Raw genomic sequence first — 27393 nt, 5'->3', positions numbered from 1 at the left:
CACATTTCAGGCTCGGAGGCTGCTGAAACACATCAGGGACTTGGCTAAAAAGACTGAGATGGCTGTGTACTAATACAGACAACTCCGCTCAGGAAATTCAGCCTACAGGAAACCATGCAGGAGTCAGCCTATACCCACTAATTACTGTGTATGTGCTCCTCAGCTACACAACAGAGACGCTACACCACACAGTCACACCTGCACCGCAGTTACATTTACCAACTTCTACATCACACAGTAACGGGCCAGTACATCTATACTACACCACACAGTCACACCTGCACCACAGTTACATTTACCAACTTCTACATCACACAGTAACGGGCCAGTACATCTATACTACACCACACAGTCACACCTGCACCGCAGTTACATTTACCAACTTCTACATCACACAGTAACGGGCCAGTACATCTATACTACACCACACAGTCACACCTGCACCACAGTTACAGTTACCAACATCTACATCACGCAGTAATGAGCCAGTACATCTATACTACACCACACAGTCACACCTGCACCGCAGTTACATTTACCAACTTCTACATCACACAGTAACGGGCCAGTACATCTATACTACACCACAGAGTCACTACACCTGCATCAGAGTTACAGTTACCAACATCTACATCACGCAGTAATGAGCCAGTACATCTATACTACACCACACAGTCACACCTGCACCGCAGTTACATTTACCAACTTCTACATCACACAGTAACGGGCCAGTACATCTATACTACACCACACAGTCACACCTGCACCACAGTTACAGTTACCAACATCTACATCACGCAGTAATGAGCCAGTACATCTATACTACACCACAGAGTCACTACACCTGCACCACAGTTACATTTACCAACTTCTACATAACGCAGTAACGAGCCAGTACATCTATACTACACCACAGAGTCACTACACCTGCATCAGAGTTACAGTTACCAACATCTAGGCTACATCACACAGTAACGAGCCAGTACATCTATACTACACCACAGAGTCACTACACCTGCACCACAGTTACAGTTACCAACATCTACATCACGCAGTAACGAGCCAGTACATCTATACTACACCACAGAGTCACTACACCTGCATCGTAGTTATAGTTACCAACATCTACATCACACAGTAACGAGCCAGTACATCTATACTACACCACAGAGTCACGACACCTGCACCACAGTTACAGTTACCAACATCTACATCACGCAGTAATGAGCCAGTACATCTATACTACACCACAGAGTCACTACACCTGCATCGTAGTTATAGTTACCAACATCTACATCACACAGTAACGAGACAGTTCACCTACACTACACCACAGAGTCACTACACCTGCATCGTAGTTATAGTTACCAACATCTACATCACACAGTAACGAGACAGTTCACCTACACTACACCACAGAGTCACTACACCTACGCCAAATGCCCAGACCCCTACACCGCTCAGCTGCTCCATCTACACCACACAGCCGCCATACACCACAGTCGCTATGCTAACACCATCCAGTCCGCTATGATCTGTGGACCCCTTTCTGAGCAGCTGCCGTCTGTAAGTCTGAGCTCTGGGAGTTCCGTACTGCCACCTGCATCGCACCGACTGAAGCCTGGGGTGCGGCAGCCTGCTTCGGGTTATTCTTGGGGATTCCCCAAAGCCACGTGGTTTAGGACTGGAACAGAGGTGCAACGGCCAGAGGAGACCTGCAGGTGACCTTTCAAAATGACCGTTTTTCCAGTGACTAATTTCAGCACTGCGACAGCTTCGGCGACAAGACTGCTTCCTTTCTGAACTGCAACAGACGCTTCAAGGTTTAAAATATCCTTCACAGCTAACAAAAAGTGTCTCGTAATGAGCCTCAAAATCTTTTTCTCTCTCAAGTAGAAAAGCTTGTTTTAAGTTACTTTTTGCTTGACAAGTGTAATTGTCTTACCCCATCGTTAAACCTTGAAATTAGTAAAACTTGCACCTCATTTGTCTTATTTAGCAAAAATGTAATAGAATTAAGAACATTTTAAGTGTAAAAAAGCGCTAAAATACTGCAGATCGACTTATTTTTGGTTTTTTGCAGTGTTCAGAAAAATCTAATTTGAGGAAGCTGCTTCTTATTTCAAAGATTTCTGTGACGTGTTTTCTAAAAGGTGACCGGCACTGGTTAACTGTGCCATGTGTGCTACTCACTGTCCTCAGTTCTCTGTGCTTTTGTGTTTTTATTGGTTCTGAGACACAATTATTGACAGCTGCATCTCCATTCTCAAGCAGAGGAACACCGAGGTTATAAAATAAACATTTTTCTGCTGCCAATAAAAAAAACAACTAGGATCGCACATTAATGCATAAGTCTACTTTCCGTTTCAGCACAACGCAAAAACTAAACTGTGAAATGATACACAATGCAAATGAAATATGGTAAATCTTTCAGGAAATATACGCCCACCACATTTCATTCCAATACCTTTCACATCGTCAATCCTGGACGTCTCCACCCACCTCACAACACAACACACACACATTACTGCCCCAGCACAAACAATTAGGCAAACATTCTGAATACATTCCTTTTTATGAATGAGTAACGCATATCAGAAAGGATATGTTGTTCATGCCCTGAAGTTGTCCGGAAGAAGGCCACAGTTATGCCAATTCTTCCTAAGAAACGTCAAACCAAACCCCTTTTTATAAGCATGATTTACGAACAGCACATAAACTCAGTCTTTTTCTCAAACGTTGTTCTAACAGCTGAGGATGCTACATATGCCGAACCACACTTTGTTTCTGGGAAGTCACCCTCTCCTTTAATTTCCTCAAACTACTTTTTGGAATGGGTCCAGACTTAGCACGGAAAAGACTGAAAATATTTGTTCAATTCTGTTATTTTGAGCAAAATCAGGAAAACTAATTACGATGTATCAAAGCACAACTCGCTGCTGGGTGGCCCAGCCAGCATGCTAACAGCTTCAGAGCAGCAACTCTGACCATGCCTGTGCCAACTGCATAGCCATGGCATCATCCAGGGAAGGAAAATTTCAGCTGGCAGAAATGGTCCACAGGCCGTCCACAGGGTGCAGCCCTCCAGGATAACGTTGCTGTGCAGCTCAGTTAGAAGCCTGAAGGGTAAACATTTCCATTGTTATTTATGTCTTATTTATCCAGGCCGATATCACTGAAATAGGGGACCCTGGCCAACTGGAGGTAGCAAAGAGCAGAAAATACAACGCAGCACGGTACATGACAAAAGAAGAACATGAAACAGGGGCTTAATGATCTCATGTGTTAACAGCACGTTCGAAGCGAGCAAAAGCCAGGACCTTGACATCTAGAGGGGTGGAAATCTAGGTTAAGACATGTTTTGACATAAACGGAGTAGGTTAACCCCAATATAGCGCAGGTTTTAGCCGGATATAGCCTGGCTACGTCCCAGTCGGCTATAAAACTTTCACTTTTCAACCACCTGAATGCCTACACAACATTTCACAGACAGATCCTATCTGAGCTTCTACGTCTTCAAGCAAACCCTTAAAACCAACGGGATGAACTACTAAAGATGAACTCACTTCGCTCTAAAACCATGCATAGTAACTAAAATACCTTTCCCAAAATTCAGAAGGTCAAGGCACAGCAAAGCTTAGCTGTGTGCAATGACTTATAGCAAAGATTGATACGATCACAATATTGCACACAAGACAGGACTATGACTGCAACAATAGTACCAACAACAACAATACTAACATGAACAAACAAAAGGAACAAATGATTGCTTTCAAAATAAAAATATGCCAGTGGTGAATAGCAGAAGGTCCGGGTGGCCACATGCACGCCTAGTTTGGGTGTGTGTGTCAGTGCTGAACTGAACTGATAGGAACGCCTGTTGCATCACATAGGCGGGGAATATAAATTCTTGGGAGAAGGGATTCCAAATTGGGAGAGAATAAAAATCTTGGACCAATGTTTGGAAAAAAATAAAAAAACAGAACTACACGTTCTTAGTTAAACAATGAATCTATTTTTGAGGAACATCCATATTCATGTAGTGTAGTGGTTATGAAACTGTGATTATGAGAGAAAGGTTAAGTGGGACACTGCTGTTGTCCCTTAAGCAAAGTATTTAACTTGAATTGCTTCAGTAAATATCGGCGCTGAGATAACAGTGGTGTTTATTTCCCAGCTCTACCCACCAAGGTCTTATCTCCCCTTCTCATTAATGCTGGCCGTTTCTCTCCCACATTTTCAAGGCATTCTTTGACTGTGCTAGCCCTGACAGAACATGTGTGTGGAGTGGCTAAATATTCATCAGGATGATATTCATTGAATGTACTCATTGAGCAATGCTGGAGAGGAGTGCCAGTGAACGTGTGGGTGACAAAGAGACAGTGTGAGAGAGTGCAGAGATCGCCTCGCCCAATGTGACTTTCAGTCTACAATGAACAATCAGAGGGTGAGAATCACGGAACGAGGGCACTGCTGACCGAGCTCACAGCACGGGAGGCGCACACAACTTAGGCCCCGCCCATGGGAGATACACACAATCTAGGCCCTGCCCATGGGACACGGCCACCACCCAGGCCCCACCCATGGGAGACGCTCACCACTCAGGCCCCGCCCATGGGAGATGCCCACCACCCAGGCCCCTCCCAGCTATGACCAAGCTCACAGCATGGGAGACACACACAACCCAGGTCCTGCCCATGGGAGACGCCCACCACCCAGGCCCCGCCCATGGGAGACACACACAACCCAGGCCCCACCCAATGGAGACACACACAACTCAGGCCCCGCCCATGGGAGACGCCCACCACCCAGGCCCCGCCCATGGGAGACACACACAACCCAGGCCCCGCCCACGGGAGATACACACAACCTAGCCCCGCCCATGGGAGACACACACAACCTAGGCCCACGCAATGGAGGCACACACAACCCAGGCCCCGCTCAATGGAGACACACACAACCCAGGTCCCGCCCATGGGAGATACACACAACCCAGGCCTGCCCATGGGAGACACACACAACCCAGGCCCGCCCAATGGAGGCGCACACAACCCAGGCCCCGCCCATGGGAGACACACACATCCCAGGCCCCGCCCATGGGAGATACACACATCCCAGGCCCCGCCCATGGGAGATACACACAACCCAGGCCCCGCCCATGGGAGACACACATAACCCAGGCTCGCCCAATGGAGGCGCACTCAACCCAGGCCCCGCCCATGGGAGACACACACATCCCAGGCCCCGCCCATGGGAGACACACACATCCCAGGCCCCGCCCATGGGAGATACACACAACCCAGGCCCCGTCCATGGGAGATACACACAACCCAGGCCCCGCCCATGGGAGATACACACAACCCAGGCCCTGCCCATGGGAGATACACACAACCCAGGCCCCGCCCATGGGAGATACACACAACCCAGGCCCTGCCCATGGGAGATACACACAACCCAGGCCCTGCCCATGGGAGATACACACAACCCAGGCCCCGCCCATGGGAGACACCCACCACACAGGCCCCGCCCATTAATGACCAAGCTCACAGCATGGGAGACACACATCACCCAGGCCCCGCCCATTAATGACCAAGCTCACAGCATGGGAAACACACATCACCCAGGCCCTGCCCATCAATGACCAAGCTCACAGCATGGGAAACACACATCACCCAGGCCCTGCCCATCAATGACCAAGCTCACAGCATGGGAGACACATATCACCCAGGCCCCGCTGTGACAAAGGTCGGAGCATAAGACAAAAATCTTTTTTCCTTTAGAATTGAAATCTTAGCAAACATGTTTCTCTATCCCAGATAACCTGTCTGGTGGATATAAGCCTTCAAGACACAGAAACAGAGCCAACCATAATAACAGGTGTGTCACAGAGAGCACTCACATTAGTACACAACACATCTGTGATTCTTACGCAGCAAGCATAAAATTGTGAGTGGTAGGGTTATGGGATCAAGAACTAACATTCAGAATGCACGTATGAGTACTCAGCAACACATGAGGCCATTGACAGTTGTCCACTGAAAATGAAGATAAAGTGCTTGTTCATTTTCTTGGTTTTAAAAAAAATGATTTCAGGTTTAGTTTATGCATTCAGTTGATGGTTTTTGTGCGCACTGAAGGATAATTATTTTCAGTGGAAGACTAGCAGTTCTATCCTACTGTATTATTTGCAGACTGAATTGAAAAAAAATGATAAGGATTCAGTGATGACCTTGAATTTGAACCAAAAACAAAAGGGCAGGAACACAGATCTCTACCTCAACCACAACCATGCATATTTTACTGTCTCAACCACAACCATGCTCATTTTACTGCCTCAACCACAACCATGCTCATATTACTGGCTCAACTCCAACCATGCTCAATTTACAGCCTCAACCACAACCATGCTAAGTTTATAGCCTGAACCACTACCATGCTCAGTTTACAGCCTCAACCACAACCATGCTCAGTTTATAGCCTCAACCACAACCATGCTCAATTTACAGCCTCAACCACAACCATGCTCAGATTACAGCCTCAACCACAACCATGCTCATTTTACTGCCTCAACCACAACCATGCTTATTTCACTGCCTCAACCACAACCATGCTCATATTACTGGCTCAACCACAACCATGCTGCCTCAACCACAACCATGCTCATTTCACTGCCTCAAACACAACCATGCTGCCTCAACCACAACCATGCTCATTTTACTGTTTCAACCACTACCATGCTCATTTTACTGCCTCAATCACAACCATGGTCATTTTACTGCCTCAACCACAACCATGCTCATTTCACTGCCTCAACCACAACCATGCTGCCTCAACCACAACCATGCTCATATTACTGGCTCAACTCCAACCATGCTCAATTTACAGCCTCAACCACAACCATGCTAAGTTTATAGCCTGAACCACAACCATGCTCAGTTTACTGCCTCAACCACAACCATGCTCAGTTTATAGCCTCAACCGCAACCATGCTCAATTTACAGCCTCAACCACAACCATGCTCAGTTTACAGCCTCAACCACAACCATGCTCAGGTTATAGCCTCAACCACAACCATGCTCAATTTACAGCCTCAACCACAACCATGCTCAATTTACAGCCTCAACCACAACCATGCTCAATTTACAGCCTCAACCACAACCATGCTCATTTTACTGCCTCAACCACAACCATGCTTATATTACTGGCTCAACCACAACCATGCTGCCTCAACCACAACCATGCTCATGTTACTGCCTCAACCACAACCATGGTCATTTTACTGCCTCAACCACAACCATGCTCATATTACTGGCTCAACCACAACCATGCTCATATTACTGGCTCAACCACAACCATGCTGCCTCAACCACAACCATGCTTATTTTACTGCCTCAACCACAACCATGCTGCCTCAACCACAACCATGCTCATTTTACTGTTTCAACCACAACCATGCTCATTTCACTGCCTCAACCACAACCACGCTGCCTCAACCACAACCATGCTCATTTTACTGCCTCAACCACAACCATGCTGCCTCATCCACAACCATGGTCATTTTACTGCCTCAACCACAACCATGCTCATGTCACTGCCTCAACCACAACCATGCTCATATTACTGGCTCAACTTCAACCATGCTCAATTTACAGCCTCAACCACAACCATGCTAAGTTTATAGCCTGAGCCACTACCATGCTCAGTTTACAGCCTCAACCACACCCATGCTCAGTTTACAGCCTCAACCACAAACATGCTCAATTTACAGCCTCAACCACAACCATGCTCATATTACTGGCTCAACCACAACCATGCTGCCTCAACCACAACCATGCTCATTTTACTGCTTCAACCACAACCATGCTGCCTCAACCACAACCATGCTCATTTCACTGCCTCAACCACAAAAAAGAACATGTAAGTGATGCAGCGAACAGCGCTGTTGCCTCACAGCAAAAAGGTACCAAGTTCGAATCCAGGCTGAGGGGCCCATCTGTGTGGAGTTTGCATGTTCTCCCCATGTTTGTTCCCCCACAACCCTAACCAGAAACTGGATGGATGGATCTACCATAACTAGCATGTACTGTGTAGTGTTTTCTGTATAGTTTACACAAGGAGGTTTACACAATGGAACAGTGACTAAGTGCTGGTGCACTGATACTGTTGGATGTTCTGAGATTCAGTAGATAAAGCATCTACAATGAGACTTCTGCTTCTGTGTGATCATTTTCATTCCACTGTAAATCTAGATTACTGCAAAGAAACTACGGATTACATAGAATTACATAGATTTTGGGGCATCTGCCCAAAGTTTCTTTACATTGGTGAATAGATTAGCTGCACGGCTTGTAAGCCTGTAGTCCTACTAGTTCCCCAGTCATTTCAGACAAAGCGATTAAGTATGAAATATTCTTTAGCTTCAACTTCACCCTCCGTCTTGCATCTTAAACAAGATTAAACAAGTCATGCCACAGACAGATGCAGAAAGTTTGCATAAATCTGATCAGGATGTGATCTGGATGAATACACTCTTATATTTTGTGAGCTCTCTGTCAGGATGCCCACAATAACATGCGCAAGGATGAGGCAGCTACAAAAAAATACAGTTCCTCTGATTTTTCATACACACAAATGCCACTGCCATTTACCATCAGTAAATGTCTTCACTTGCTAGCATGTTCCCTGCAGTGGTATGACAGGTACAAAACCCCCCACAATTTAATCTGGGCTTGAGAATGTGTGCTAGTGCATGAAGATCTGAACTGTACTTAAGATAACACCATAGTCTGTGTACCTATGTACATCTCCACTTAGAATGAGCATTTTCTGTGCACACTGTGTGCTGTGCACATGGGACTGCCCAGTTAGTCTGCACTGTTGCCTGACAGCCTGTTTTTTTGTCTTTGCAGGTCTGCGCTCATCGACAGTCTCACGGCGTGCCTGCTCTATACATTTACTTCTGCTGAAGCCAGGTATCTGGTAACCACGGCAACCAGAGGACGGCCTGACTGGAGCTACTACAGGGAAGCACACGGCTCTTCCTGGGGTCACCGATGCTCAAGCTCCCATAAACTCTCCAGTTCCACCCTGGTCACAATCAGACAAGGACTAGCCTCTCACAAAGTGACGTTTTATCAGTCGGTGCTATGGTTGTTACCATGAAGGAAATATTACCGACAGCATCTTGGTTCACACTCCATGAGATGCAGTTGGCAATTTATCAGAAGCCTGAATGTCCAAAACACCCCATTAGTTCTTATCAAACATTCATTTTCTCATTCTTGCCTTACACCATATAAAATATATCAGCAATCACCACCATTTTGGGCAGATGTAAGCCTAAATAGCACCACTCAAATTAGCGATCGATATTTTCTGTTATTCAGTATACACAATTTTTTTTTTTTTTTTTGCTAAGCTCAGTAAGGATACGTGCAATCTTATTTTCTTAAACTGGAGTCAGGAAATGACGTAACAAATGCTGCCAAGGGAAACCAGCCGAGCTGCTTCAGCCAAGCCGAGTTCGGCCACACGAGGCTTCGGAACACATGAGAGATGGAGTGGCAGTCAAAAGTCAGTGCATGAATGTATAGAGACATGTTTCAGGAGGTCTGCTTGTGGATCTGATCTGTCCTCAAGTGAGCCCATAGCACACCATGCATGCAACCATGCATTATCTCCTTCTGTACACCTGCATTTCAGCTAAATTACTAGCTGCCCACCATATACACAAACCCACTACCACCACATACACACCAGCATACATACTTAAGCACACACAGGACCTATTCCAAGAGACAAACAAATGCATACACACACATGCAAACAAACATGCGCGTGCGCGCACGCACACACAATCCACCAACTCCTACGCACACACACATATGCTTTTTACTCCATCCACTAGCCACTTGCTATGGTCTGCCTCTGTTTGTAATCCCTACAAACAAAGAATTAAAGATCTGACCAAGGCCAGCAGGTTACCATAATCAGACCCAAAAATGACAACCCTGCAGGGTCTCAAAGAAAAAAACTTAAAGAATGCTAATAACACCTAACTACCAAACCGAAAAACATACTTTCTGGTGAGGTTTCCTACAAACTAACAGTATTCAAACCTTAAAGCCTAAGAAAACAAAAAAAGCATTCAACATTATATAGGCCCTTGAACTATGAGCTTCCTCTTTGGAGAACATATTTGCCATAGGACCACACAGACATGCACATTATACCTGCTGTATAACCACAGTTTAAAATAAATATAAAGTTTAAAATAATACAGCTACTCTTTGTCCAGTGTGTCGTCTGTATTCAAGAAAATAAGCACAACAAGGACAAAGAATAACCTTTAACTCTTTACAGTTTCCTGGGAAAATTCCATCTTTCCAGGCACCACCTAACTTTTCAGTAGCAAAACACAACAGTGAAGCTTTTTGTTAGCCTGAAATATTCCTATATAAATACATCTTAGTTTTTTAACATGAATCTGAAGGTCAGATTATACTGAATAGTTTCCTCATGCTGGAATAATTACTGTCACCTGTCAAGCCATTTGTCCCAAACAATATGGTGCCCTGAAATGGGGGGCTATGTATACAAATTTCTACCTGTTGAAACCAAAACGTATAAAAAAGACCCTTTAATAAAAGCTGAGAATATGCACTCTAACCACATGTGAACTGTTTGATTATAAATCTGAAAATGTGGAGTACAGAGTGAAATCAAGAAAGCGTATGTTTTTGTCCCAAATATTATCGAGGGCACTGTAGCTGTTCGTGCACAAAGATACAGGGATTCAATCTCAGTCTAGCACTCTCTTCACGCCACAGCCACTTTTATACAAACTTACGGCAGACAAGCCTGTCGTAGAGAGTCAGGTAAGCAGTTGAGTAATTTTTTCAGCGAAAAGAAAAAAACGTAAGTTTGAATGCTGGAGAATGATGTGCTTCTATTACAAGTATTCTCAAAACCGTGATCAGGGTAAGTACTTCTCAAAACAATGTAAAAAAAAATTGGTATTTAGTGCAAGTCACTTCACAAGAGCAACTAAAGACAGATCCTGCCTACAAGATTACAATCTGAATATACATAGATGTCATGTGGTTCAGTAATCGTATAGATTTCATGTGAAATGGTGATAACGTTGTGGTATTATATACAATATCACCGCTAACCATGTTTTTTTTTTTTTTGCCATTTTCTCCCCAATTTAATCGTTATACCAATTCCCTGTGTTTATCACAGTCCTAGTCGATGCGCTATCCTTTATCAGTCTGGGGAGGATGTAGACTACCACATGCCTCCTCCGATACATGCGGAGTCGCCAGCCGCATCTTTTCACCTGACAGCGAGGAGTTTCACTGGGAGAGCGTAACGCGCGCGGAGGTTCATGCTATCTCCCCCAGATCCCCTCCCTGCTGAACAGGCGCCCCGACTGACCAGTGTCTGTGGGTAAAGTCCATGGTGAAACAACAGTCAAACCATAAAGCATGCTCCAAGCGACGGTAAGAATACAATCTGAAATAACACCTTCACTCTCTCACCTGTAGCCTTCGGTGAACCCAGGAGAACAGATCGAAAAATAGAAGGAAGAGAGGTGGGCGGTGCGCTTACATGAATAGCAGGTGAGAGCACACTGCATTCACACCTGCAATCCTGCAATAACTAAGGCTGCGGGTCTCAAACTGTATACTTACCTCTGCTTCAGAGGCAAGCAAGGTGTCACACGCTGAGACTAAATCCCCATTTGCTGCTCAGTTGTTGACTCATGCAAACAGAAATGCCCCCCTCCCCATTGGTAGGAATACCTCTTGCATTGGCCGGCCTGCATACCTCCAATCGTGGGGTCTTTTCACGCCTTGTAAAATGCACTGGAACTTTTCATTTGGGATTTTTCAAAAGACAGAATTTTACCAAGTGCGATATAAAATTTACATTCTCTTATTCTGCCTTCACTCAGACTCTGTGTCTGTGGTGAGAATATTTTAAAAAATTTTAAATGTTGGAATATTCAATATTCCTATATTTTTAAGAATATCCAGTATGTTTCTTGCAAGGTTTTCAGGAGTGGTTTTAAAACCTCCTTAAATTGTTTTCTATGCAATTTCTCTGAATTCTCAGACACTTTGCACATGAAATGTCAGAAGTTTGGAGCAGTTACATCACTTTAATATCCATCTTAAAACTGACAGAAACATCAGTGACACAGTCCAAAACTCATAAAGGCGGCCGTTTACATGCAGCCATTTGTTTTTACAGCATTTCAGTAAGGTGGTAAAGCAAGTACCCCAGAAACCTCTCAATGCCCATAAAGGTGCCTTAGGTTTGAGCCAGAGTCTGACATGCAGGCAGAGCAGACTTTTGTGTCCAAGCGCTGCCAGTCCCTTGGGTGGGCTCGGGTCAGTGGCGGGAGGGAGGGGAGGAACAGGAGAAATTGACAACGCAGGGAAAAGGGGAGGGGAACCCCTTAAACGAAACGAAACCGAATCGAACCGCTACATGCTGTCGTGGTGCGCTGTGCATGCTCCCTCTCTGAAGAGACAATGCAGCGGAAGTTGTGTCAGGTGTCATGTTTACCTTTCATTCCAGTGCCAGGCTGATACTGAGCATCGTACAGGTGCATGATGCCAAGAGATTTATTTATCTATGACTCACTGGAGTTTCTCCTCTGCTGTTTAAATGGTCCTGGTCTTCGACGAGCCAATCCTGTAGCACAACTAACCCAGTCAAATGACATTCTGTTCAGGTATGCACACGACAGCAGGTACTGATTCACACCTACCTGTCGCACAAACCCCATCGAATTCAAAAAGCACAGACATGCTGAAAAAATAGCAATGAAGCTTTCATTTGAACTCCACACACTTATGTGAGCTCATGGTCTTCCAAAGTTCATAGCTCTCAAAGTGTCACACCCTTCACACAGGGAGTGCTTTCCACTCATCCTTCTCTCTTCTCTGTGGAACCCTTCCCATTCCTCCATCTCTCCTTTCTGTAGAACCCTATCCACCCCAGTCTCTCTCCTCTCTGTGGAACCATTCCAACACCACCCTCTCTCCATTGTAGAAATCTTTCCGCCCCTCCCACAGATTTCTGTTTCTCTCCTCTCCACAGCGTTCTCTTTCAAGTGAACTGTGGCGCAAAAAGAACTACAGGAAGACCCGAACGACAGATAGACCTAGACTAGAGGGGAAAGGGCGAGTGCATCCCTTCCCTCTCTCTATCTCTCTCTCTCTCTATCAAACAGAATCAAAAGACAGTGTGACAGTCACAGCATGCCAGTGCTCCAGAATGGCTTATGAGTCACTGACATCCGTGCCCTTTTCAGCACAAATGTGCAGCAGGAATCACGCGCAACTCAAACCTGTATTTACAGCGATTGCCAGCGCTTCACCCAGACTGCTTCCTCGTCCCGTCATCTCGTCTGAGCGGCACATGGCCTGCAATTGAGAACAAACTCACACTTCCACCCCCGCGCAACTTTCTCTCCTTCTCCCACTCCCTCGTCTACTTTTTGTGTTTAAGTACAGTAACGAAACGCTGCATTATTTACAGAGGAAACTCACTTTGAAAAACGGACAAGCAAATTTGATTTTAAAAAAGGCTAATATTTTATTTTATATAAAAATAATGGGTTCGTAACAAAGGGATGCAGGAATTCGAGAAGCGCTTGAGGCTCAGTCTGTATAAAATAAGCAAGGAAGACTAACATGAAGGGATGAAGATTACAGGTTTTCTGAAAAGTATAAATTAAAGAATGGCTCATCTTTGAGAATCAGCTGTTCTGGCTGAAGGCCCTTCATAACTTAATGGACTGTGAGGAACACATGAAAAAAATGAAAAGGAACAATTAATATTTTATCTGAATTGAAAAGTGAGTTTCCAATACAACAACATTGCTTCAATTAAATATTTTCCCTATTAGTGGTTTAAGAGAAGCATGATCTCTTCTTTGACAATCAGGCAAATGTTGCCTTAGATGATAATACAAAGTTTATTAATCTGTGAGTTTATTAATCTGTAACTACATGTTCTTTCTTCTCAGGCTGAAATATTAATTCAGTTGGTCTGATGCACGATGATTACTACACTGAGAATTAAGGAAAGTTTTAATTGTGTAGACAGACATTTTTTTGAAACATCGTATGTTTCAAATCAAGTACCAAATCAGAATGTTAAGATCAACACCAGTGTAATGACTTGTTCAAAGTAAACGATTTACTGATTAAACTGGTTTATCGTAGATTATTATGACAGTTATGCTTTTTAAATTGGTTAAAAAAACAGAACTGACATAAAAATCCATGTTATATCATTGTTATATAATTCAGTCAATTGCAATGTGCTTAGCTGGAGTAAATCTCTAGACCAAAGAATTACCTTACAATTGTAACAGCTAATCCTTATTTCATAGATTTTGATAGCTGTTCCAGTTGTACTGCAGTTCTGTGGTCTAGAAGTTTAAACCTGAGGTTTAAACTCCAGCCAAGCACTGCAATTGACCCAGTGAATTGTCACTAATAAATTAATTACTCATGAAGCTTCAAGAGTTCAAACAAAATATTTAATTTAATTATTGGCAACTGAGAATTATCAAATAGCAGGCAATCGCATGTTCAGTGATTTTCAAAATGTTAATCAAAGCTAATTTATTATGGGAAATATCAAAACAATGTTAACAGTTGAAGATTAAACATGAATATCAATGTATTCGTTTTTTCAACATTTCCAGTTAAATTCTACAATCATTACAAGGATAGAATTAAAAAATAAATGTTGATTGATGCTCTTGGTTTTATCTGTTTGCCAAAAAATAAATGATTCAATTGCAACAAATTAAAAACTTGATTAAGCTACAAGTAAATTATTTGTTAATTTGTTAATTATGTTAGATCAAATCTATACTCTTATATTATATTAATGTGAAAATTAATTGGATTTCTTTATAAAGCTAAATCCTGCCTGAACTTCATAATAAATTATTTAATAGTGTATAAACTGCATGCTGAAAAAGCACCAAAATGTATATGCATTATATAATTTCAAAGATGTTTTGTTTTTTCAACACAAAAAAGTCCACATAATAAATTCACACCAAACAAATTAATTCATGCAATTTCAATGCTATCACATTACTATCTATTTGTTCAAACATTGACTGGTCAATTGCTTAGTCTAGAAGTTCTTCCATTAAGTAATGCATTTTTTTTTATATTAAATTGTATATAGTGAGTTCTATCAGCCTTTTACCTAGTCTTAAGATACTTTTAATTGAACAAATACATTAAACTATTGTAATGCAAACAGCAGTTGTACATGTCAGTTGCTCAAGTTCCCAAATAAAAGTGAGTTCTCCTCATGACACTAAAAATGCATACCGAGTTGTAGTTTCTTAACATTTTACACAGGACAGTGAATTCTACACAAGCTACTGGCTACTGCCTTCGGCACACTCTACATGCCCATTCTCTCACCTGATATGGTTTCCACCCCATATTCTCCTACCAATATATCTACTCATCTGTGTTCAGACAGACCCCACACGGCAACCTCCTCCCTGATCTAATGAGGACACTGAAACCCTAACAGATTTCTAAACCCACAAGAACTGTAAAGTCTAGACTCAAAAGCATTCACAGAGATCTCTGAAGTCTAAATCCACAGGAACTCAGACTGATCTCTGAAATCTAAATTGACAGGAACTCAGGTCTCTAAAGTCTTAATGCACAGGAACTTAGACAGATATCTGAAGCCTAAATGCACAGGAACTCAGACAGATCTCTGGAGTCTAAATGCACAGGAACTAAGACAGATCTCTGGCATCTAAATTCACAGCAACTCAAGACAGATCTCTGAAGTCTAAATTCACAGCAACTCAGACAGATCTCTGAAGTCTAAATCCACAGGAAATCAGATCTCTGAAATTTAAATTGACAGGAACTCAGATATTGCTGAAGTCTAAATGGACAGGAACTCAGATCTCTAAAGTCTTAATGCGGAGGAACTCAGATCACTGAAGCTTAAATGCACAGGAACTCAGACAGACCTCTGAAGCTTAAATGCACAGGATCTCAGACAGATCTCTAACGTAAATGTATTTATATATCGCTTTTATCTAAAGCACTTTACAATTGATGCCTCTCATTCACCAGAGCAGTTAGGGGTTAGGTGTCTTGCTCAGGGACACTTCGACACACCCAGGGCAGGGATCAAACCAGCAACCCTCCGACTGCCAGACAACCGCTCTTACCTCCTGAGCTATGTCGCCCAATTTTAAATGCACAGGAACTCAGATTTCTGAAGTCTAAATGCACAGGAAATCAGATCTCTGAAGTCTAAAGTCACAGCAACTCAGGCAGATCTCTGAAGTTCAATGCACAGGAACTCAGATCTATGAAGTCTAAATGCATAGGAACACAGAGAGATCTCTGAATTCTAAATGCACAGTAACTGAGATCAATGAAGTCCACATGCACAGGAACTCTGAGGGATCAATGAAGTCTACATGCACAGGAAATCAAAGATCACTGAAGTCTAAAAACACAAGAACTCTGAGAGATCTCTGAAGTCTAATGGTCTGAAGACAGACACGCTCAGAGAGAGGCCCATACCAATGAAACAGCTCATAGGGGCACACTGACACACAGCTGCTATGCCTTCTAGGCAGCAGTATACCAGAAAGGGACTAAGACAAGATAGTTCTGATAATAGTAACCAAGCAATCTCCTCAGTTCTCATATGAAAAAAGCAAAACAAACAGCATGCCAATATGCCATTGTGTGGAGACTAAAACTGATATTGATGAGCCAAAAAACACTTTTAAAAAGAAACTTAGAATCATAACACACACATATTGGTTATTTTTTTTATAAGTCCAATCTGTAGTACAGTACTCTTTTTAAACGTTGCATTCCACTCTCTTTCAATCTACAGTTCCTTCCAAAGGCTGAAATCACTCTGAGCATGTTTTACTTCACAAAAGCAATGCAAACACCAAATGCACTTAACAATCATTTCAACTTCACAGCATTCTCATCGCTGATGTGAACATGAAGAATTTAGCACCAAGCTCAGCAAAGGGTGTGCTGCCTCCACAGTAAACACCTAAGCAGTGCTCGCTTTCATCATCAAATAGCAAATTTTAACAAAGGACTATTTTACATGCCATTCGAATAAATAAGCCAGAATGAGCAGAATACAGCCAGATGATCAATGGGTTCATATGTGGGCCAAATCACTTCAAAAATTCATACCTTCTGCAAGCAGCTCTTCAGCTGAATTTCATTTTTAGTAGCAGCGGTATATTTAGAGGTAAGTCAGTGAACCTACTGTGACATCATCAATTAGAGTATTCTTTAAATTGGGGAACAGCCTGTTCCCTTCTTCTTGATCTCGTACATCAAAACAAAATCTCAATATCCTCTATGTCCGTCTGACTACATCCCTGGACCCATTTCTTTACAAATAAGGAAACTAATTCAAGTTTAATCTCAAAGCTGTTTGGTCTCAACCATACAAATTTAAGATAGCAAGACTTTTTTCTACAAAATGTATTAGTTATTAACAATTCTACCAGATTAATGTCTTTTTATCACCATTTTAAGCCAAGGTACATCCACCATGTTACAAAACCTCTATGTGCTGTGTCTGAATCAACAGTTACAAGAAAAACGTATTCAACCTTCAAATTACTTTCAATCATGAAGGCTCAAATATGCTTCTAACGACAAGCTTCCATGTGTTCTGCGTCTTTTTAGTTCAAATCAATATGTATGGTGTGAGACAGTGCTTGTGCATCCTATCCCTACATCTAACTCACATTGGTGTTTGGTACTAGAACACAAGTTATTGTTTACTATCATCCATACAACTATACAGAGCATATTCATATTTCACTTTCATATGATTCTGACAAACCGAGAGAAAATAAGCACATGGTGGTTATTTCATTTTCAGAAAACTTTAATTAGAGAAAGCTGGACAATACAAAAGTGTTCACAAAAGCACAGAGAAAACAAAGCACCATAAGTGCTAGACCAGAAAACATTCAATTATGCTGGCATAGCATTCAGAAGCATCATTAAAAAATACTGAATTAACCTCAGCATTTTTGTAATCCAGTGTCCAAATACATATAAATACAATCCAAATCATGTTGGTAAAAAGCATGCATTTTCAAGAAGTTTTTTATTATGGCGCCTTATTAAAATTATTGATGGACGCAGTTACATTTTGTGAAAAAACACCATAATGTTATAACTAATACTAACCCACAATTAGTTTATTTAAGTCACTTTCTACCACAAAACACTTTGAAATCTGAACTGATAAAATGCAAAGAGTAGCTTATGTCACTGCAATTGTACTGCAATTATGTGGTGATAAAAAAAAACAATTAAATAAATGTGCATGCATACATACAGATTATTCAGTATGCACATCAACTTTCAAACAACCACTTCTATAATTGTCTGAATTTTCAGGGACTAATTGAATAATATTTGAACATATGTCACACACCTTTTTACAAAGCAAAGTACCACACTTTCAAAAACATACTTTCAAAAATACATTTTATTGGGCTCATTTTTAGTCAGGGATGCTCACATGTCACTTTGAAAGGCAGTCACTTTGCCTATTTGTAGCAGGAAACAATAAATCTCAGGAAATAATCCCATTTGCTATCACACAATAATACACAAATACTACAATTTCTACTATGTGAATACCCAAGCTGCACATCTGTATAGGCAGAGGTAAAAATTCACAAATTTATTAAAACAATGTTCACTTCACCTGTAGTCTACTGAGGTAATGCATTTACACACCTGAACAGCAACTTGTTGACTTTTAAAAATGTGTGTTTACGCAAAGGTTTCTCTTTAAAAATTAATTAAATGTTTTAAAATATATGAATGCCAAATTACATTTCTTAATTTGTCTCAATCTAATATATTCACCCTTATTTTAAATGGTCTTATAAATAAAACAGTAATGCAGTATATTTGTACCGATTGCTAAAAGTGATCATTAAAACAACTGTAACCACGTAGGCTACCTTAATATTTAGCCCAACCAGCCACTTCACCTTCTACAACATTTTCTGCAGGGCAAAACTTACCATGTTTCAGTGGGCTACTTCCACTAATCATTTTAAAAATAAGCATAATCTTTACTTCTATTACTTAAAACACACACTTTTAAAATTCTTCTTGCCTTGTCTTAACGATATTGTTTTTGTAACACATATTTTTTTTAAAAGAAGAAAATTAAACAAATAAAACCCAATCGTTGAAATTAGAAAACTGAATGAAAATTCACAATAGGTAATACGTCAGATAAATACCTCATGTGTTTCTTCAAATGAACGCAAAATCGTCCTATCATTAGCATTCTGGTCTGCCTCGCACGCATGTGCACTGTATGTAAAATTGGAGGAAAAATATATATAAAATAATAAAAAAGAGCAATGTAGATTATTTAAAACTAACGGGATCGTAAGCGATCTCGTCAAATGTACATTCTGGGTTACACTGGAACAAGCCCTGCACGTTCTAAGAATATGTAGCTCTGCTGCAGACCGTGGCCATGTCAGGACTTACTGTGCTACTATACACTATGGCTGCGCCATGCCTCTTTCAAAACTGGGCTCTGGCCATTTTACAAGCATTACACACGCGCCGTACAATCTACAGGGTGGGCCCTCGTGCGAGTAATCATGTTTTACATTTTAAAAACATGAGGATTTTTCACAGTTATCCATTTTAGATATTCGTAAAAGCCAATGGGCGATTTATTCCCTGCTTTAGGTTTTTTCAATTAACAGACCTTTACAGATAGATAGGCCAGGTTTTCAATATACTCCAGTAACTCGAATTACATCGCGTATTTTACACCGCATTAACAGTTTCCACAAATACCTTGTTATATTATCGACATTATAACAGTAGGACCACTCCGGGTTATAATCTATTCTGCGTTCCCAAAGGGAAGAAACAGATGTAGAACAGGCCACATAGCTCGTGTCACGTGCAGTTTTCACCATGAGGTCACAAAGGGAATTCAACCATTCGTGCCATTCCTGGTTGTATTTTTATCAAGTAGGCCTACAGACCAAAGTATTGTCAAAAACAATAAATACACCCACGAGTATCACACTATGCACATACTTCACAATTTAAATCAAAGCAAGTCCTATTTCAGTTCAGAAAAGTACATTTAAAAACAAAAAGTGTGTTATTAGAATATAAACCACAAATATCACTTAGCCTGTCCCAAGTTAAATAAAATGTAGTAAATGTGGTTTATAACCAACAATTTCAGTTATTCGGTCAATGATATTATCCCTGTGTATGACGGTTTGAAAATTCGATCAACGTTACTTATTTCGCTCATGTACTACAAAGCGAAACACACACGACATACATACATGTATATACACACACGACGTATATACACACATACACACATACACATACGCATACACATATAAAACGGAGATAGACAGACAGACAGATGTGTTTCGGTGTGTAAACAAGAGCTGCACTTAATTTACAAAAGACTGAAAAAATCCGAGATAAGGCTTAAAACCAGGACATAGGTAGGCCTACATAGCCATCAGATTCAAAACTAAACAATTAAATGAAATTTCTGTACGTTGATTAATGTGTCCTGCACTTCACAATTGAAATTGTAAATTAACTCAATTCAGATCTGTCGGATGAACGATAGCAAAAAGGATATGGAAAGTAATTAGGCTACTGCACGTAAAAATAAACACCACTCATCATAACTGGCAACCAAAATTGTATGTTCAGGAGAAATGAACGGGCATTTTTACAGTTTGTCATTACAAACTGTAAAATGAAAATAACATTGTGGTGACACGGCTAAGCTATAGAAGGCGTTCAAACAGGAAGTAATTCGTTGGGGTTGTTTTGCCACCGTTAAGGAATTATTGGTTACTTTTTAAGCAACTTAATTCAACCATCCCCTAAGACATACAAATTCGCCGTTTTCAACCATGCACCATAAAGAACAATATGGGAAACCAAATACGCGTGTGAAAAACATTTTAATGTTACATAATAACACGATTATCAACAAAACGACAGAAATGTGTCCAACGAAGGCCAGCATCGTGTGTGGGACATTATGGCGTGGTATAGAAATTCTAGAACTATGCAAGACACAAATACAATAAAGCAATTTAATTACCTTAATTTCTTGGGAACAGAATAGTCTACCTCAATCACCTTCCCGTGTAATTCAACTTTTCCTGCGAGGGGAGAGAACAAATATGCGATAACACTGTCAAAGTGTAATGTCAATGTGTCTGTGAAAGTGGAACCGCCTGTTCAGTATAGTTCAGGCATCTACAGTACGTATTTACTCGTTTGTAGACAAGTTTCCTTTAAACTGCCGATTAGACATTGAGGTTCATACGTCAACTTACAATATAGAACGCAAAAACACGTTTTAAAATAAAATAAAATAAATATTGGACCAATATGTAAGCCAAAGCCAATAGCACAATGCTTGTTAGCATCCTAAAGGCACAATTACACGAAATTTCTGTAAATTACATTCAAGAAATTCGGCGCCAAAGAGCTTGACGAGCTCATATAAAAAACCCACAATGAGGGCCGGTGGCCATGCCCTCCACTCCCACAAACCATTAAGTTAGGGGAAAGGCATTTTTCTGGGGGAAAAACAATGTGAGATGTAAAAGGTAAGACTTCTCTGGAAGACTCTCTACTTATCTTGCAGACTAATTTCCCTGCCTGTTGATAACGTCCGGGCTCTCGTACAACTGCGTGCGAGGGGCTAAATTACATTTTCGCTTTTCGGAACGAATGTGCAGAAGTGGCCTGGCGCACTCGAAATTGGAGTCTCACCTCGTCCCCCCAGCTACCTGTTTATTAGCTCTTTCCTCCGGACCCCGATCACCTACCTACAGGACACCTCGTAAAAAGCTACTTGGGCATCATAGGAACAAGGATTTGGACCGTTCTTTGTGGTTAGTTTCGTCGGGTCTTTTCAATAAAATCAAAACAAAAAATAACTGAAAAATAATTATGCCTACCCCAGCACCAGACCATCGCGCGTATTTCTATGGGTGATTGTTAAGTTGCACCTTTCAGTAAACCGAAATAACTTTACATGTTTTTGATTATGTTCGTTAATTGCACTGTCTTGTCTACTTTTCGTTGTATAAACATGGATTGCATTGGTGAGTGGTATGTGATCTTTAATTTGGGCTTATTTATGAGGACCGTGAGGGAGTTCGCTAGCTATCTCAACTCGGGCACTGATGTAACATTACGCGTACGCCGTCCCAAACGGAATCCTCCGCTAGCGCTAGCTACTTCTTTCTTTTCCAGGAATGGGTTTGACGATTCCGTCTCAAGGGATTAAATCCATCTGTCACAAATGACTGATAACTGAAGTTTAAAATGCACTTACCTGACAAAGCCTCAATAGCTTTTATGGCCCAGTTTTGGTCGGGGAAATCCACGAAGGCATAGCCGGATTTGAGCAGAACCTGCTCGGTCAGAGGGAGCTTCCTCTCGTCAAAGAGCTGCTTCAAGTCCTCGACGGTGACCGAGGGGCTCAGATTCCCAATGTATAGTTTGTTCATGATCCTAATGGAAATCTCGATGTGCACATAAAATCGGGATATAAAAATACAAATGGAAATCTAAAAATAAAATTTAAAACAAAACGGAAAAACTGCAAAAAGCAGTGATCACCCCCCAAATCCAGTCGACCCCCGGCTCCAACTCTGCTCCTGGTCAAACACTTTTGACTGGGGTGGGAAAAAAGTGTCGCTGCGACGCTACTCTGGATCCTACAAGCACCGCCTCTAAATAAAATCTGCCTTAAAATGTCAGAAAATTTGTTTGCAGCCAGAACGTGTTTGCGAACCACAGCATCCGTGTTGAGAACGAACTGACATGTAGGTGCCAAGTGGCACGAAGATCACCCACCGGGAAATGAATTGGGTGGGTTATGGGGTCAGTCAGGTCGTTCATTCAAACCCTTCATAATACCAGTAGTGTAGTGCGAATGGTTTGCTACTTGAAAGAAACACAAGAAATCGTTAGCTACGTCGAGCTAAGTCTAAACGCATGGTGGTCACAATACTGGATAAATGAAGAAGGATCAAATGGAAACATCTGCCCCACCCTCAAAGTACACATACGGTTGCTTGTGAGTAGGCTATTAACTGTATGCGAACATTTACGTTAAGAAGGTACAAAGAAAATGTGATATCGACAATTGCAGTAACGCCAACCGTTTCTGGTAATTGCCAATGACAATATACACGCTGAGCTAGGGGCGTGCTGGATTTCTGTTTGCGCACAACGCGCACTCGTTTATTATTGGTCCAGGTGTGTCACATGGGGCATCTAGCCCTAAAAGAGGAGAGTGCAGATTGTGTGCGAAGAGAAATGTAACACGCCGAAGTTCAGAGCGGAGACTCGGCCCAAGGAAAGAATCACTTTATTGGTGATGGCCTCTCGAGCTCTTGTTGATGTATCTTTGTCTCCGTATCTTTCGGGCGTTTTCAAGACCAGATTAATTGACAATAAAGAACACCGATTCATTGTTGTTAAATAATGAATTCACGGCGGATCTTTTCACGACGGTGGCAGGAAATGGAGTGTGGGGTTCTGATGGAAAGTAACAAATACGCCGTACAACGGGTAAGGCGCTGGAGGGGCCAAGCCTTAATATTTATAGGATGGTACATTGAATGTGAATCATTTTTAAAAGTGTACGGACATATAACATTGTTTTATGCAAACTCCCACTGACTCTTATCATGATTTACATATGTAATAAACATAAACCGTAGCAAAAACTACAGTCAAACATCATTTGAGTGTAGTCAGATAGAAATAGGATTGAAATAAGTACAAATGAACATTACCAAAATAGCAGAAAAACACAGATGCAGTATGTTTTTTTAAAAATGACTATCAAATGAATTAATGTCTTACAACTCTCAGTAAAATAAATGTGGTAAATATCATCTTAGGTCTGGGAGTTGATTGTGGACCTTTAAAGAACAGATATGTAATTTCAAATAAGATTTTGGACCTTCAGATAATTTCAAAAGTTAAAACATTTTTGATATAACAAATCCTGGCCATGCCAGTACTCTTGAGTCAGTTACGACCACAAGTCAGAGATCGTGGAGAATTGTTGGGATAGACAGAATTAGCCAGTTGCAGTTTCTCATATGCTATTGTTCCACAGCAACTACACAGGTCTGGTCTTCATTGCAGAGTTGTAAGAAATACATTTTCACAGAAGTCAGAGCATAAAAGGCGTAAGTACAGATTTGTCAAACTGAATCTTAATGGCACTCATTTTGTGAGAAGCTGAAAGAGCTTTGGAGACGTTTATCAGCAGGGTGCTTGGCAAAAAGGTGAAGGTCATTTTGAGAAGAACGTCACACCCTATGTTAAATATGGAGGTGTGGAAGACAAAATGAATGTTCTTGACAGGCATATCCATATAAAAACCTCAATCCAAACAGATTTCTGAAAGATTTTCACGAGCAAGAACCAAAAGTTTCAGAACAATAGTGCTGAAATAGTTCTTCTTGAGATGGTGGAACATCGAAAGACTTGAGGAAATGTCCTTTTTTTGGCTGGACCACAGACAGCATGGCCAGCCCTACAAACGCGAATGTCTGTGACTGAGTGAGTGATGAAGTTACACCATTGGTCAGCCGAGTTATGAAGTCACACCATTGGTCGGCCGGTCCAGCCATATACTAGGTTTTGACCTGGTCTTGTTTGAGAATAAATTATTTTACACCTGCATTAATACAATTTATTTTGTCAATTTAGTAAGGGTATAAAGGCATGCAGGTTGGATTTATACAGTGGTATGCAAACATTTGGGCATGTATTCTGTTGTATCTCTAAGTGAAAAGAAGGGTACAAGCTTAAACACAGCATTTTTCTGCTAATTTTAATGCACAATTGCTACTTATTTGCTGAATTTAAATACAGTTGCTTACATGCAACCAATATCGAAGCTCCAATATGAAACAATTTGGGAAGTGGGCATTGTGTGATTTAACATTATTCTATACTGAAATCATTAGGCAACTTCTCAGATCAATTGAGCGTTTGACTACAACTGCAGTGCTTCTGACGAGGCATGCCTGTCAGGCTGTGTTGTTGTGTAATGAAAGGAATGTGGCATCAATCTCACTTGGCTCTCAGTAACCTTCTTTGTTGTATTCAGTGTTTGAAGGAAATGGGCATTATTGCTTGTACCTTGGAGAAACAATGCCAACAATGTCTATAAAGCTGAAAGCTTCTGTCTTGGTCTTTTGTTTGCAGGTGCTTTTTGGGCATCTACACAGAGACGGGCTCAAAATCAAAGAGGGCGGTCTAAAACCAGAGAGTTTGCATTTTTCTGAGAAAACTGATAGATTATTATTATGAGTAGTTGTCAGTGTGGACATAAGTTTCTGACTGGACTGTATACTATGCTTATATTTCAGGATTTATGGCTGTATTGTTATTTATTCATTCCCTCTCCACCTTAGCTGATGTGTGGTGAACGTTCAGGTGCTAAATCGCTGCCCTGCATCACTCAGGTGGGTGCTACACACTGGTGGTGTTTGACGTCTTTTTTCCCCCTTATCACTGTATAGCACTTTTAGCATCTGGGAAAGTATGATAAAAATGCAGTGTTCTTTCATTCATTCATATGTGGTTGTCATTGTGTAAGCTTCTGATAAATTCTTCATGGTGTTCTCGGTCCTATGTAAATAAATTGGATATTGTCTTTGTTTTTATTTTAATTTACCTAATAAGAAAAGGTGTAAAATGGCAGCTGCCATATCACCATGCACCCTGCTCCTGCCAAGTGGTTGAAGCTGAGCAAGTGTGGGCTTTGTTAGTACTTTGATGGGAGACCCAGGAAAACTAAGTTGTGGTGGAAGTGGGGTGGAGGGCAATCTTACCTTTGGTTAAATAATCCCCAGTGCAGTGATGGGGACACTGTAGAAGACGCTATCTTTTGGATGAGATGTTGAACTGAAGTCCTGACTCAGTGTGGTCATTAAAGACCCCATGACACTCGTTGCAAAGAGTAAGGGGCTCCCTGGTGTCCTGGCTAAATGCTCAGCCTGGCTGTCTTAACCTGCCACCTAATCACCCCCTGATTTAATTGGCTAAAAAATGTTCTCTCCCTCTCCGCCTCAGCTGATGTGTGAGTCTTCTAGTTCAAAATGGCTGCTGTGCATCACCCAGATTGTTTCCTCCTCGTCACTGTAAAGCTGTATAATGGAAAGCATTATATAAATGCAACAAATTATATTAGAATTGACATAAATTGTCAAATGGAGTATTTATATTAATATATGATAATTATATATAATATTAACCATGATTTTTATGGTTAAAGACTGGCTACTCAGTTGCATTACTTATCAGTTGATGTGTGAAAATAGAATTGATTTCTGTAATTCAACAGTAGCATAAAGCTATGTCACAGTAATATTTTTTTACAGTGCAGAGCTTAATATTCTGACCTGTCTGACATCTCATCAGGTTTGCTTATTCTCAACAACCATGGGCTCCTCTAAGTAGCCGACTGAGGACTTTAAAATAAAGATAATTGACTCTCACAAAGCAGGGGAAGACTACAAGAAGATATCTAAATTCTTCCAGCTTGGAATTTTCACTGTCAGAAACTTTAAGAAACAGTAAGAAATTCAAGCTAAGGGGAACTGCTGAAGTCAAGGCAAGATCTGGATGATTGAGAAAAAATCTCTGAAAGAACTGCTTATAGACTTGTATGTAAAAAAAAATAAAAAAATAAAAAAAAACACACACAACACTGCAAAGGACCTGCAGATTGGTTTGGCAGACACCAGAGTAGTGGTCCACCAGTTCACTATGCTACATTGCTTACACAAAAATTATCTGCATGGACATTTTGTCAGAAGGAAACCTTTCTAGCAGTCTCATCACAAAGTCAACATTTGAAGTGTGCAACACTACACTTTCATAAGCCAGAGATTTTTAGGAACAAAGTGATGAGGTCTGATGAAACAAAAACTCTTTGGCAACAACCACCAGATATATTTGGAGATAAAAAGGGGAAGCATTTGAAGAAAATAACACCTTGCCAATCGTTAAGCATGGGTGGATCTATTATGTTTTGGGGTAGTGTGGCAGCCAGTGGCACAGGGAATATTTTGTGGGTGGAGAGAATCAATTCAACTAAATATCAACAAATCCTGGAAGCTGATCTCCCGAGTCAGTGAAGAAATTGGAGGTGAAAAGACGTTGGATATTTCAACAAGGCAATGATCCAAAGCATCATCAAAACATCAAAATCAACCATTAACTACCTAAA

General features: G+C 41.3%; 1 protein-coding gene and 1 long non-coding RNA gene across 4 annotated transcripts in view; one reads left to right on the top strand and one right to left on the bottom strand.

Annotated features, from left to right (window-relative positions):
• Positions 1 to 22678, bottom strand: part of igf2bp2a (insulin-like growth factor 2 mRNA binding protein 2a) — a 59907-nt gene extending 37229 nt beyond the window's left edge. For all 3 annotated transcript variants that reach the window (XM_035409569.1, XM_035409570.1, XM_035409571.1), the window contains exons 1-2: positions 22465 to 22678; positions 21217 to 21277 (exon numbers count right to left, since the gene is read on the bottom strand). In XM_035409569.1, coding sequence (XP_035265460.1) covers positions 21217 to 21277; positions 22465 to 22639 — 236 coding nt within the window. In that variant the 5' untranslated portion in view covers positions 22640 to 22678. The remainder of the gene's footprint in view (positions 1 to 21216; positions 21278 to 22464) is intronic.
• LOC118223274 lies at positions 21643 to 25732 on the top strand. The gene is made up of 3 exons (XR_004764418.1): positions 21643 to 22018; positions 22383 to 24713; positions 25365 to 25732. It is a non-coding gene; the product is annotated as an uncharacterized LOC118223274 (long non-coding RNA).
• Positions 25733 to 27393: the final 1661 nt, after the last annotated feature.

This window comes from Anguilla anguilla, chromosome 3, assembly GCF_013347855.1.
Source record: "Anguilla anguilla isolate fAngAng1 chromosome 3, fAngAng1.pri, whole genome shotgun sequence".
Classification (NCBI taxonomy): Eukaryota; Metazoa; Chordata; class Actinopteri; order Anguilliformes; family Anguillidae; genus Anguilla; species Anguilla anguilla.
This window is presented reverse-complemented; position numbering and strand designations above follow the sequence as displayed.